The 13094-nt window shown below is 43.7% G+C and overlaps 1 protein-coding gene across 1 annotated transcript in view; it reads right to left on the bottom strand.

Annotated features, from left to right (window-relative positions):
- Positions 1-989: 989 nt before the first annotated feature.
- Positions 990-13094, bottom strand: part of Stmn2 (stathmin 2) — a 51813-nt gene continuing 39708 nt past the window's right edge. Inside the window, exons 4-5 of the mRNA XM_075971473.1 lie at positions 9075-9266; positions 990-2317 (exon numbers count right to left, since the gene is read on the bottom strand). Of these exons, the coding sequence (XP_075827588.1) occupies positions 2258-2317; positions 9075-9266 (252 nt within the window). The 3' untranslated portion in view covers positions 990-2257. The remainder of the gene's footprint in view (positions 2318-9074; positions 9267-13094) is intronic.

Here is a 13094-nt window from a genome sequence, read left to right as displayed (position 1 = left end):
GCCTCAATGTCGTGGCTCACACCATCTGTGCCTCCAGTCCTAGATTTACTACCCTCTTCTGCCCTTCTTGGGTACTACACACATGTGGGCACAGACATAGAGCAGGCACAGCATCAATCCACAAAAATAAAAATAAATAAAATCTAAAAAAAAACAATTAAAAAAGCATGTGTATCTTTTTTTTTTAAAGACATGTTTTCACTGTGTAGGCTTGCAATACTAGTACTTGGGAGGCAGAGACAGTGAGTTTGAAGCTAACCTGATCTATATAGAGAGCTCTAGTCCAACCACAAGCTACATCAGAGACCCTGTCTAAAGAAATAAAGTGTATGTATCATTGATTACAGTGTTATACTGTGCTATTATCCCACAAATTCTAAAGGACATTCAAGAGAGACACCAGGTGGCCTCAACCTTAAGCTTAGCCAGTGCTCTTATGAGCCCAAGTTACTTATTCATAAATCTACATTGTTTCAATCATCTATGACTTTCTGCTCAACCTGGATGCTGTTTGTCTGGTCCTACAAAATCCATCTGGGTCTCTGGCAGGATCCTGCTGTGTCCATGTGTGCCGTGTGCTCATTGGCAGGACACGGTTTGGCAGAGTGGCAAGGAAGTCACATTTTAACAGACGGTCTAGGCTGGGGGTGTCCTGTGGGCAGCGTAAGAGAACCTGAGGTGGTGCCAGTAACCTCCCAATGCCTGGAATGAGGCTTGAATCCTCAGCATGACTAGTCCAGACCTTCAGCTTCTCCTTCACTCTGCCTGTTGCTAAGGGGAACAGGCTGAAGGTCTTCCCCACTGTGTCCGAGGGAGGGGAAAAGAAGTGGCCTGCTGTTTTACTGAGGGAAGTCAACCAGCAGGCCATTGGCTTCCTCCAGACTAATTACAGCCTGTTTGCTTGTGAGATGGCCCCGTCCAGCAGCCACCCTATCATGATCTGAACACCAGGGTCGGGACATACGGGGCCCAGAGACCAGACCAAACCGTTATTAGTTCACAGAACTCCAAGTCTTTATTCATCACAGCTTGCTCACAATGACATACAGGAAAATAGCACTAATGGAGAGTAAATATGCAGGCAGCAACCTTCGGGAGTGGGGAGTTGGGGGAGAAACGACTTCAGAACTGCAATAGGTACGTATGCTGGGTATCTGCTGATTCTTTTAGTTGGCACAAATGCCCTGCCTAGCCCCCTAGCTGCATTAGCCTCACAGATGGAGTGGTGTGGTTTTGTTTATAGGCAGGATTGCCCTACACTGGGGAAGAAAGACCAGCTTGAGTGAAAGTCCACAGTGTGTGTGTGTGTGATTTTGTTTGTGTTTTTAATGCAACAACCAGCTCACAGTCTCCAAGTGGAAAATACTCAGTAGCATCATGTGCTTGTACTACAGGCAAAAGCTTAATACGAACATCATCACCCATGGCATCCACAAGTAAGCCACCCGACACGTTAACTACTTCATTCCACCCAAATAACTGAAATAAGAGAAGTAAGCCCACTTCATGAAGAATGACCTCAGGGCTCCTTGAACCCTTGGACTTCGCATTTGTGTTCAGCCTTTTGCTTCTACCCCGATTGAGCTCAGATCTGTCTTCCCATCCATCCCTTTCTAAGACCTGAACACGCATGTAGCACATAGTCCATGAGAAGCAGAAGTAAGCACTAGAACTGGTGTTTTCCTTAGCCTGGCTTTGTGGTTTCTAGGCAGGAAGCATATGTGGAGGTTCTCATGGAGACATGATACCTGTCATTTAGGCGTGGCCTTGGTCAAGCTAGAGATTGTGAAGTCATCTAGGTCACTAGGCAGTGGTGGGTTTCTAGCACCATATACTGTCTACTGACCTCATTTTTCTGTTGGAGTGAGAAGGGAAGGGACTAGAGTTCCACATGGGGAGCTTCTGGAAGAACAGACCTAGCGAATTCATTGGAGTGGAAAGACACAACATCGAAAGCCTGTTACAGGACATGTAAGATTATGAAATAACTTGCATAATGCAATACTTGTATTTTTTAACAAAAATGTAAATATTTACAAAATAAGATCCAAGGTACTTTTTTTAAACATCAAGCAAAACATTCTGCAAAGGGACCGCATTGATTTTATTTTATTTTTGACTCTGTTTTTTGTTTTGTTTTTAATAATGAGTTCTTTTTAAACCATGTCATACATTTCCCATACTGATATCTCATGATCCATTATAATATAGGCAGAGGGATTTACTATGGGAGGGGCGTGCCATACCCGCCATTGCTTCAGCCAGACAGTTCAACCTGGAGCTCCTTGTTCCTGCGCACCTCCGCAGCGTGCCTCTCCTAGAAGACATCCAAGCAGAAGAGGTCAGTCCATGAGGCCCAGAGAACTAGGAGGGCCACCTAGCCTTTGCTGGACATATTTGGTCAGAAATCACGCAGTGTGGTATCTACATAAACCGAAATTCCTAAAGGAATTTTCTTCACATCACAAGGAGAATGTGAGCCCAAGAAACATCATAGTAGAGAAGACTACAAACATCTTTATCACCCCATACTCCTCCCCTCAGGCGCCACCCTCCCTCGCTGGTGATCAAACCCTGGAACTAAGTACCTCGTAAGTGATAGGCAAGCCCTTTACTGAGGAGCTGTACCCTTATCCTGCACTTCCAACAACAACAACAACAACAACAACAACAACAACAACAACAACAACAACAACGTTCTTCTTTTAAAAATTATGATTAAAATGTCAAATAATTAATAATAAGATCTTGAATATATTGACTTGTGTATGAATTCTGAGACCGGCAATAAAATATAACATTGTTGATTTCCTCATCTTCAGTCTTTAACTCCTCTTTTTGGACTATTTTGAGGGATTTGTGCTTGCCCACAGGCCTTCTGGGAAACAGATCAAGAGAGAAGACTTTGGTATGTACCACTTTCTAAAACCTTGTTTGAAATGGCCCTTCATAACTTGAGCCCAGCAGTGTTTCCAGAGACTCTGCCACACACCTGCTGAGGCAGTTCAGCTGAATCATCTTTTCATGCCACTTCGAATGTCTGGGGTCCCCACCCTCATTCCCGCTGGTGAGGACTGTAAGCACAGGCTGTAAGGCCTGTCACAGCAATCCTTCCCCATAAGGGCTTTCCCAAGACCCCAAACCAATACGATTGCATCTGAACTCTTACATAATGAAATTCTCCCCTTTTATGGGGCAGCCACATAGTTCTAAACAGGAGAATTTGTCTACTTGGCTATGTTTGGCTATAAAGTCTTGACTGTGTCATTTTATAGCATGGTACATTGCATGGGTCGGTGGATATTTATTTGCATAAAAAATCCTACTATTAGAGATACTGGTCTTAGGTTAGGAAGTGAGCTTTCTGTGGAGGGAAGTGATGGAGAAAAGGTGGATCTAGCATTTTTTAGCTTGAACTTCTGCATTGGATGATCGAAGGCATGTGGTTTTAGATAGAGGGGCTCAATGCCTGTTGAATTGAACTTTGAAATGCTAACTATTAATAATGGTATCATTTTCTAAAACTGCTTTTCTACTCATATAGTTTCTTTGATTCATTCACAATCATCTTGGCCAGCTATAAAGTAAATCTTATTATTAAATTCTATTCATGTCAAGTGTCTGTGCTTACAGGGTTCTTTATCCTGAAACACTGAGCATGTATTTATAACACTCAGCATGTATCTGCAATTCCCCATCTCCCTATTCCTGCTAAAGGGAAGTGTAGTAGTATTTTGACAATGGAAACATTACTTTTAAATGAAAATATGTATGAAAGATGGCTTTAAGAAAACTTCTGGTCCTTTGAAAAAAATGTGATTTAGAGATTTCTTATTGGAAGTCAAGAAATGTGAGGTCAGTTGGACTGCCGAGCTCAGTCGGTAGAGCATGAGACTCTTAATCTCAGGGTTGTGGGTTCGATCCCCACATTGGGCGCCATTCTGTAGTGGTGAGGTGAAGCAGGCCTGCTTTTTGTCCCGCCTGGCTCCCGCACGGCTAGCTTAGCCCTGGAATAATTACATGGAAACTGTATTCATTTAAACACTGCCTGGCCCATTAGTTCCAGCCTCTTCTTGGCTAATTCTCACATCTTGATTAACATATTTCTAATAATCTGTGTAGCACCATGTAGTGGTGTCTTACTGGGAAGATTCTAACCTGCGTCCATCTCAGAGAGGAGAGCTATGGCATCTGCTTCACTTCCCTTCTTCCCAGCATTCTGTTCTGTCTACTCCACCCACCTATGTTCTGACCTATCAGGCCAAGCAGTTTCTTTATTAATTAACCAATGAAAGCAACACATAGAAAGAAGACCCACCTACATCAGGTAGTGAGATTCAACATTAGTTATATATGAATGTGACCTTCTCCCCCTCAAGTTTAGGCTGTAGGAGGGAAACGTGTCATATACTCTGTACTTTTTCAAAAGTTAAAAATTGGTGGAAGCAGGAAGTTGACTCTAGAGAAATGTAATTGGTTTAAAAGAGCCTTTCATGCCATTGAAACCATGAAGAGGAGCAAAGCATATGCTGAGAAATCAAGCTGTGTTTGGAAATGCGGGAGATGGTACAGATGCAGTGATTCCTCTTTTGTACCGTTATTAGGAGGCAAAGCTGTAGCGGTGTCTGCTTTGCATGCAGATGGGGACTCATTAGTGAAGTTGGGCTCTCATGAAAACTGGGCAGTGCCGAGACCTCTCCTGTGCTGGGAGATAATAAAGCTTCCCGTAGGAAACAGCTTCACAAGCATAAACACTAGAGTTAGTGCTATTGGCTTCCTTTGGACTTTACTTCTTACTCAAATTAGTAAAGTTATGAGTTTGCTGAAGAAAATCAAAGACTTAATTTGAGTTCAAGATAACTTTAAAAGAAAATTTAGATAATCCTTCTGAGTTTCTACAAAAATATTTTTAGGCATTTTAGCTGGCTTGGTATTTGGGAACTTTAAATAATGGAATGCAGTCTCCTGATGTGTTGATGTGATTTTGAATGAAAATGTCGGAGAAGCTAGGGTAGTCCTGCACAGGCAGTGATGTCATCAACCTGTGGTCCTGATTAACAACCAGAACACTACAGCTGGGGGCTCCTAGGGTAGCTGTGAGGCTCTGTCTATCTATAAAGTTGGTATGTGGTCTGTGGAGTTCACTCAGGACGTGGTCTGTGGAGTTCACTAAGGATGTGGTCTGTGCAGTTCACTTTGGACGTGGTCTATGGAGTTCACTCAGGACATGGTTTGTGGAGTTCACTTGGGACATTGTCTGTGGAGTTCTCTTGGGATGTTGTCTGTGGAGTTTACTCGGAACATTGTCTATGGAGTTCACTTGGGAAGTGGTCTATGAAGTTCACTAAGGACGTGGTCTATGAAGTTCACTAAGGACGTGGTCTGTGGAGTTCACTCGGGACATGGTCTGTGGAATTCACTCAGGATGTGGTCTGAGGAGTTCATTTGGGACGTGGTCTGTCGAGTTCACTAAGGACATGGTTTATGGAGTTCACTCGGGACATTGTCTGTGGAGTTCACTCAGGATGTCTGTGGAGTTCACTAAGGACTTTCTTCTTTAGTAATATCCACTTCATTACACATTTCACACTTACTTTGCTAGGCGCACTTAGAGTTACTGGCCAGGCTAGGCCCAAGCATATCTGAATTTACAAAACACGCATTTTCTGCAATTCCTCGTCTCCCTATTCCTGCTAAAGGGAAGTGTAGTGGTATTTTGACACTGGAAACGTTACTTTTAAATGCGGGTATGTATGAAAGATGGCTTTAAGAAAACTTCTGGTCCTCTGACAAAATGTGATTTAGAGATTTCTTATTAGAAGTCAAGAAATGTGAGGTCTTTCCCCCCTTTATCTTTTAATGCCTCTTTAATGTCTGTAGGTATCAAAACTTGAACTAGATGACCTCAGATAATAATTTTATAAAATTCCATTATCAAAGTCTATTTAAATGTAAGATTATGTCAGCATAATCAGGTCCCTTTCTTTTTTATTAATGGTTATGAGGCTATGCATAAAAGATAAATTAGGAATAAGTTGAGAGAGCTCATAAAAGTCCTGTTGTCATAAATCAAGATGCTGGTGGTCATGGGACCAAGGGTAGTCCCTAAAATAACAGCTACAAATGCACCTAGTTGTTGCTGGTTGGATAATGAAACATAAAATTGCTGCCTATGCCGAGATCCTTCTTAATTCTACACCTCTAGTTGGTGAGAGCAAAGCTGGTTGTGTGAGCCTTGCTGGAAACGCCTGTGAGTTCTGTTTTGCTATTAGGCAGATGGGCAGGTGGGACGAGTGGAAGGTTCTGCAGGTTGCTCGGGAGTGCATTCGAGCCGAGAAGCACCCATTAGGCTGGGAAGAAAGCATCTCTTCAATTCTTCCCATTTGGCAAGAGTGGGTGTTTTTCCTAGTATGGGAGCCTGGTATGGAGTGATTTTTACTGATAACAGATAACTGGCACTCCTGTCTCTCTCTTTTATCCACCCACACCCCCCGGCTGACAAGGTCTCCTTTATTCTGTAGCCAAGTCTGGTCCTCCTCTTCAGCCTCCCAGGTGCTGGGACTATAAGTGAGGTCTGCCTTGCCTGACTGGAGAGGACCCTTTTCTGTTACTTCCCCTTCTAGGTTTCTAAGCACACAGTAGAGGCCCTGTAGATGCTCACTGAGTGATTAACTCATTAATATGCAATTTCTGAAGTAACTGCCTTTCCAGATGTCAAGTTTCAGAAAAGCTTCTGTTACACTCTCAGCATTACACAACTATGGCCTTTTTGACTTCACTTAACCAGAAGGCTGTGTATAGCTCATAGCAAGTTTGCTTTGTCCTATTTTAGGAAAGAAGTAGTTTTAGTGCTCACAGACCCAGACACAATAGAAGATGACTCTTACTACACAACACCTCCAGTTCATTTAAAACACAGCACATAGAAGGAAATCTGGTGCTTCCTAGGTGTTCCCATTTCACTGAGGAGATAAAAGATGTTTGCTGTGAGCGGCTAAAGAGTCTATGTGACTGGAAAAGTATCCATTTAGTTATGGAATGCCAAAAAAAAAAAAACAAAAACCTGGCTCTAGCAATGACCTTTACTGCCCCATGTGGTGTGGGTTAGAATAGACTCCTGTCAGCTGAAATTTAAATCAGAATAGGTTATAGATTAGTTCTCAAACCTGGGTATATGCTGGAAATGCTGTAGAGTTTTCAGAAACAAATATGGATGGCTGGTGTGGTGGTTTGTATACTTTATCCTCAGTCGGTGGTGCTGTTTGGAGTGATAAGAGGGTGTGGCCTTGGAGTTTTCAAAAGCCCACATCATTCCCTGTGTCTTACTGTCTCTGCCTCATGCTCATGGGTCTGGATGTAGGCTCTCAAGATACTGCTTCAGTGCCAAACCTGCCTTCTTACTGTCATCCCCAGCATGATGGCCATGGACTGTAACCCTTTGAAATACGGGTCCAAAATTAAATACTTTCTTTAGTTATCTTTGTCCTGGCGTTTTATCATGATGTAGAAAAATGCCTAAGACCACTAGGTATTTCCTGGGATGATGCTAGAGCTAAAAACCCTTCACAGGTGGAATATTTTCAGGGCAATTTCAGGCAGAAATGGATGCACGCATGTATGTATGTATGAAAGATACTTGATCCAAATATGAGAAAAGGGAGAGAGGATAGGTAAAGATAAAACCACAGAGAGTCAGGTGGTAGTGGCACACACCTTCAATCTCAGTGATTGAGAGAAAGAAGCAGGTGAATCTCTGTGAGTTTGAGGCCAGCATGGTCTACAGAATGAGTTCCAGGAAAGCCAGGGTGTCCTGGATTTTAGTGCTTTGGTGCCATCACGTGTGATCTGTGGTGAGCCAGACTCTGACTCTTAAGTCAGACACTGGGAGATAGGGTGTCTCTGAAGCTCACAGACACAACTGCTTATACATTTAAAACAGCTGCCCTGAAGTTGGCTCTCCTGGCTTCTGCCCAAATCCCTAGGACTTGTTTGCACATCATCCAGAGCCCCGGGGTCTTATTTCTCTGCTGGAGCCTAGGCCCCTTCTCAGGCAGCCTTCTCAAAAATTCACAAAGAGTGCATCTAACTTAAAAAAAAAACACAACAACAACCCAGGAAATAATGTTTTTTGACTTTAGACAGGTACAGTGATACATGTTTGCAATTTGGGGTTCAGAATCTGAGGTCGGAGGATTATGAGTTTGAATATGAACTCTCAGTGTTTGGAGGACAATGACAGTGTCTCTCTGCATCTGCAGGGCCTGACATAGCGTAGATGTGGGAGCAGGCTGGAGGGTGAGAAGTGTAGATGCATCTTTGCATCTTTTCCAGAGTCCCTATTTTTCAAGCTTAATGCAGTTTCTGGAAACAGACAAAGCAAAACTATTCATAGCTACTATGTATATTTTTCAAAGGCAAGCTTGTGTGTGTGTGTGTGCACACACGTGTGTGTGTGTGTGTGTGCACATGGATGTTGGGATATGGAGAAAGGCCTGAGGACAACCAAATATGTATGAAATGGTCCCTCTGCTGTGTTCCCATGTTCCAGATTTTCTTGTAGATTTTCTTACACGGAGAGGCTGGAATTATGACAAATATTTTATGTTAAATATATTATTTTAAAAATATTATATGTTAATTTTTATTAACATTAAGTATTATAGAATTAATGTGATAAGTTAAATATTAAATATGTGTAACTTGGTAATTTTCATTGCATTGGTTTGTACAGAACTCATACACATTTGAGACCAGCCTTCCTGGGCTCCCTGTCCAGTGGAACATTTGGCAAGGGCTTCAGGGCTGATGTAGAGTTTCCTTTCTCCACCATAGGGTCAGGTCACAGATTCAAAATACATGATGAGAGCAGCCTGAGGTTGACAGTCCCACCTCATTTTGCAGCACCCAGCATCCCCCAGCTGGGCTGCACAGGGCTTGTCCCCCAGCTGTTCTGTACAGGCATTTTCCCCAGCTGGGCTGCACAGGGCTTGTCTCCCAGCTGTTCTGTACAGGCATTTTCCCCAGCTGGACTGCACAGGGCTTGTTCCCCCTGCTCAGCATTCTGGTATCCTTACCTTTTCCTGCAGACGTTCAATGATAGCAGCTAGATTAGCCTCACGGTTTTCCTTAATTTGTTCCATTTTCAGAATCAGCTTCTCCTCCGCCATCTTGCTGAAGTTGTTATTCTCCTCCAAAGCCTTCTGGAGGACTTCTCGCTCATGCTCCCTCTTCTCTGCCAATTGTTTCAGCACCTGAGCCTCCTGAGACTGGGGAGAAAACACATCATTTTTAGTTATCGGGAAGCCGACTTAGCTGAGTGCTAGCTGGTGCTGCAGGCATGAGCACTGCTATTCACCGACTCTTGTCTGCAGACTTTGGCACTTTCTATAGAATGTGTTGACGGGGTGAGTGGCTCCCTGAATTTTCAACTGTCAAGGTTTTAGACAGAGTGTCTTAGAAATAGCATTAACTCTCATTGAAGAATTTCTTTTCTTTTCTTTCTTTCTTTCTTTTATTTTTTTTTAACAAAAATAAGATGCTGCTAAGCATATCTGCAACAGGAAGTGCTACAATGAGCTACTGGACCACTACATTCACTGAGAACCTGAAGAAAATGGGAAAGGCCTGGGGCCTGGACTTCCCTTTTCTTCTGTCCACTGTTTTCTAACCAACCATAGGGTGGGCCCTGTAGGAGCTTTTCTTGTCAATCAAATCCACTTTCTCTTTTTATTACATGATTGACCGTCCCATTTCCCAGCAGCTATTAAATTCTTCCTGGCACTGGAGATATGACTTAGTGGTAAAGGGCACTTGCTGCTTTTGAAGAAGACCAGGGTTTAGTACCTAGAGCCCACATAACAGCAAACAACTGTCCTCAACTCCAGTTCTAGGGAGTCCAATGCTCTCTTCTGGCTCTCTGGACACCAAGCATGAACACGGTGTGCAGACATACATGCAGACAAAGCATACATACACGTAAAATACTCTGTAGAGACTTGAAAACATTTGTGCAAATCTCGTGTTTAGGGTCCTTTTGGCCCAACCCAGAAGAAAGCCCCGATTCTGCTGTCATTCTTCAATTGGACACCCAGAGGAATTACGGGGACTCTGTGATCCTTCAGCAGTGAGAGCAGAGCCAATGGGGTTGGCTATGTCTTGTGCATGCTCTCTCTCTCCTTAGCATCAGCAGGACGGATGGTTCTCTGCAACTCCAGTCACTGGGGGTGTGGCAATGACAGAGCACCCAGTATGTTCCTGCTGAGATCTATTTCCAAGGTTCTTTGGTGAGGTCAGGAAACCTAGCCTTTTTATTAACTATTTCAGTGATTCTGTTGCTGGTGGCCACAGTCTGCTCTTTGGAGACATATTGGCTATCTTCCTACTACAGCCTCTAAGTGCCAGGTTTAAAGTATTAAACTGCGTGAGTGCGTGTGCACGCATGTGTGCGTGAGTGCCATCATATGTGTGCATGTGTGTGCAATCATGTGAGTGTGCAATCGTGTGTGTGTGCATGCCATTATATGTATGTGTGCTTTCCCCTATGCAGGCTTATATGGAGGTCAGAGGTTGGTATTGGGATGCAATCCTCAATTATTTCTGTTTCATCTACTCACTTGCTTTTGAGATCTGGTTTCTTGCTGAACCCAGAGCCTGACATTTATTAGACTAGCTGGGCTGTGAACCCCAGGACCACCCACCTGTCTCTGACCCTAGAGAACTGGGCCTACAGACAAGTGCCTGTGCTTACATGGATGCTGGGCATCTGAACTCAAGTTCCCAGACTTGTGCAGTAAGCATTTTACCCATGGAGCCATCTCCCCAGCCCTGGCACTTGATGTTTAAAGAAACCCTTCACTATGCCATAGCTTAGGGCTCTTGAGCTCTCCGTACTTCGGCTAGTGCTGGAAGTTAGACTTAGGACTCCATTACTGGAGTGTGTAAGCAGCTCTTTCTGCTTGCAACATCCCTCCCTGACTTTGTTCCTCAGAGAAATCAACGCTTCCCTCAGTCTGGCAGTTGTACCGTCAAGGAAGAAAATCAGTTTTGATGCCACTATCTGTAAAGTGAGAAGATAAGCAGTAATTTCAGAACATTACACAAAGGCATGGCATACGATGCGCGAGAAGCTGAAGAACGGCAACACATGATCTGAAGCAGTGGAAGCCTGTCTCTACCTGTGTGTGGGAGTGAAGGTCTCGCTGCATGTTCAAACAGTTCTTCCTACTGTGCTGTGCTTGGGCAGATGAGCAGCAAGGCAGATGGACTGTGTGTGTTCAGAGAGAGGTGAAAATAGGGACCCTGGCAAATGTTGGTGCATGTGAAGTTTTCAAAGATAAGTAATGGCCTTGGAGGATCATGGCCTTTCACAGAAGCTCTCTGAGAATTAAGACGGAGAACTGGGTGAGGTAGAGGGCAGCTGGTACAAGGCAGAAGTAAGCTGAGGCAAATACAGACTGAGTCATTCAAATGTGCCATCCGGGGAGATGGGATTTGCGAAACTGAGGCAGATGGCTGGTAAGCACCTCTTCTGCACATCCTCACTCAGAACTTAGGATCGCTGGATGATGATGCGAGAGGTACATGGAGGCACAGTAATGAGATAGGGAGAAGAGTTATTGTCCATTTAGAAACGCTTGAACATTGTGCAGAGAGGTTAATTAGCATCTCTCATGCTACCGAGTCTAAGAGCTTAATTGCTGCACAAATGAATTGGATGATAAATCTGAGTTAACTGGTCCATAAAACTCATCTACGTGCACAGAAGAGATTTAAGACACTGTAGATGCCACCGGTTTCCCATTTACTTCTGAAGTACATATACTCCTGCCACTCCATCTTCTTGTCCCCTTTAATCATGTGTGGGATATATTACTTGACACACAGATCCATTTATCAAACACCAAAGCCCTTAGTTCCAAAGGATCTTTCCACTAGGAGGCTGGATGCTGTCCTGTAACTGGGCTTTCTGGTAATCCTGAAAGGACATTGTCAACATGGCTACGGGCAAAAAAGTGTGTGCTCAAATATAACAATTAAGTGTAGTTGTGCCAAGCAAAGACCACAGTGTTCACTTCCCGCGGAAAAGCAGGAACACATGAGGGACTTAACAAGATGAAAACCTGGAGTTTCCTCATGAGCTCTTCTCGTTCTGAAGCCTGGGATGGAGTTGTTGGGGTCCCCTCACAAGAAGAGAGTCTGCATGCTCTTCTTGTTTGCCCGGAAGACCACAATAAGAAGATTTTATGACCATGAAGCCAGCTGGCTTCCTGAGTATCAAACTATGACTATATAAAAACTACTTCAATTCCCCTATATTCCATCTCAATAGCCAGTTACCAACTTAAGATGCCAGCTGCAGATTACAATTCCCAAAAGAATACATACTTTCCAAGTTTGTCCAATTTGACTGGCTAGGAGCAACTTTAAGGTGATGTGTTACAGTATTGCAGAGCTAGGAGCTAAATACAAGTTGTCTCAGTCTATTTTGGCCCTTGAACGTAGTTATCCGCCTTTATGTGTGACCTGTTGTTCTTGAAAGCATCAATTGGAGCCCTTTGCAACACATTAGCCTAAGCAGACCACCAAGTTTCAACACCTCAGACAAGAGTGAGACCTGGAGCAGAGGTCTCTCCGATTTGCTGTGGCCCGTCTAAGGTATTGTACCCCAGTGTATTTAAAAAGTGTCTTGACTTATGATTCCTTCTGCTTTGCTACTATAAATCTTAAAGAAACTGCTACCATGTTGTGACTTGGTATTTGGGGAAACGGGAAACTGAGTTCCTGGGCTAGAGTCACTGACTCAGGAATAAACTCTCTGTTACCCCCATTTAAAGTGAGAGTTGTATTTTTGAGTGGCGGCAACACGTCACTGGAGGACAAGGTCAGGTGTCTTAGAGTCAGGGCAGGAATTAGAGGCCCCTTTCCATAATGAGAGCCAGCAGTGCGGGAAGTGGGCAGCCATGTGTGTAAACTTCACCTGGTTCAGACCTCGCAGAAGCCGTCGTGGGGCAAATCCATAATGTGGTAAGGGAACAAGAGGAGCCCATTCTAAAACTTTAGCGTTACAAATGAAGAAGCTGGGGACACCTGATTTG

Source organism: Microtus pennsylvanicus, chromosome 5 (assembly GCF_037038515.1).
Source record: "Microtus pennsylvanicus isolate mMicPen1 chromosome 5, mMicPen1.hap1, whole genome shotgun sequence".
NCBI lineage: Eukaryota > Metazoa > Chordata > Mammalia > Rodentia > Cricetidae > Microtus > Microtus pennsylvanicus.
The sequence above is the reverse complement of the archived record's forward strand: the minus strand, read 5'-3'. Positions and strand labels throughout refer to the sequence as shown.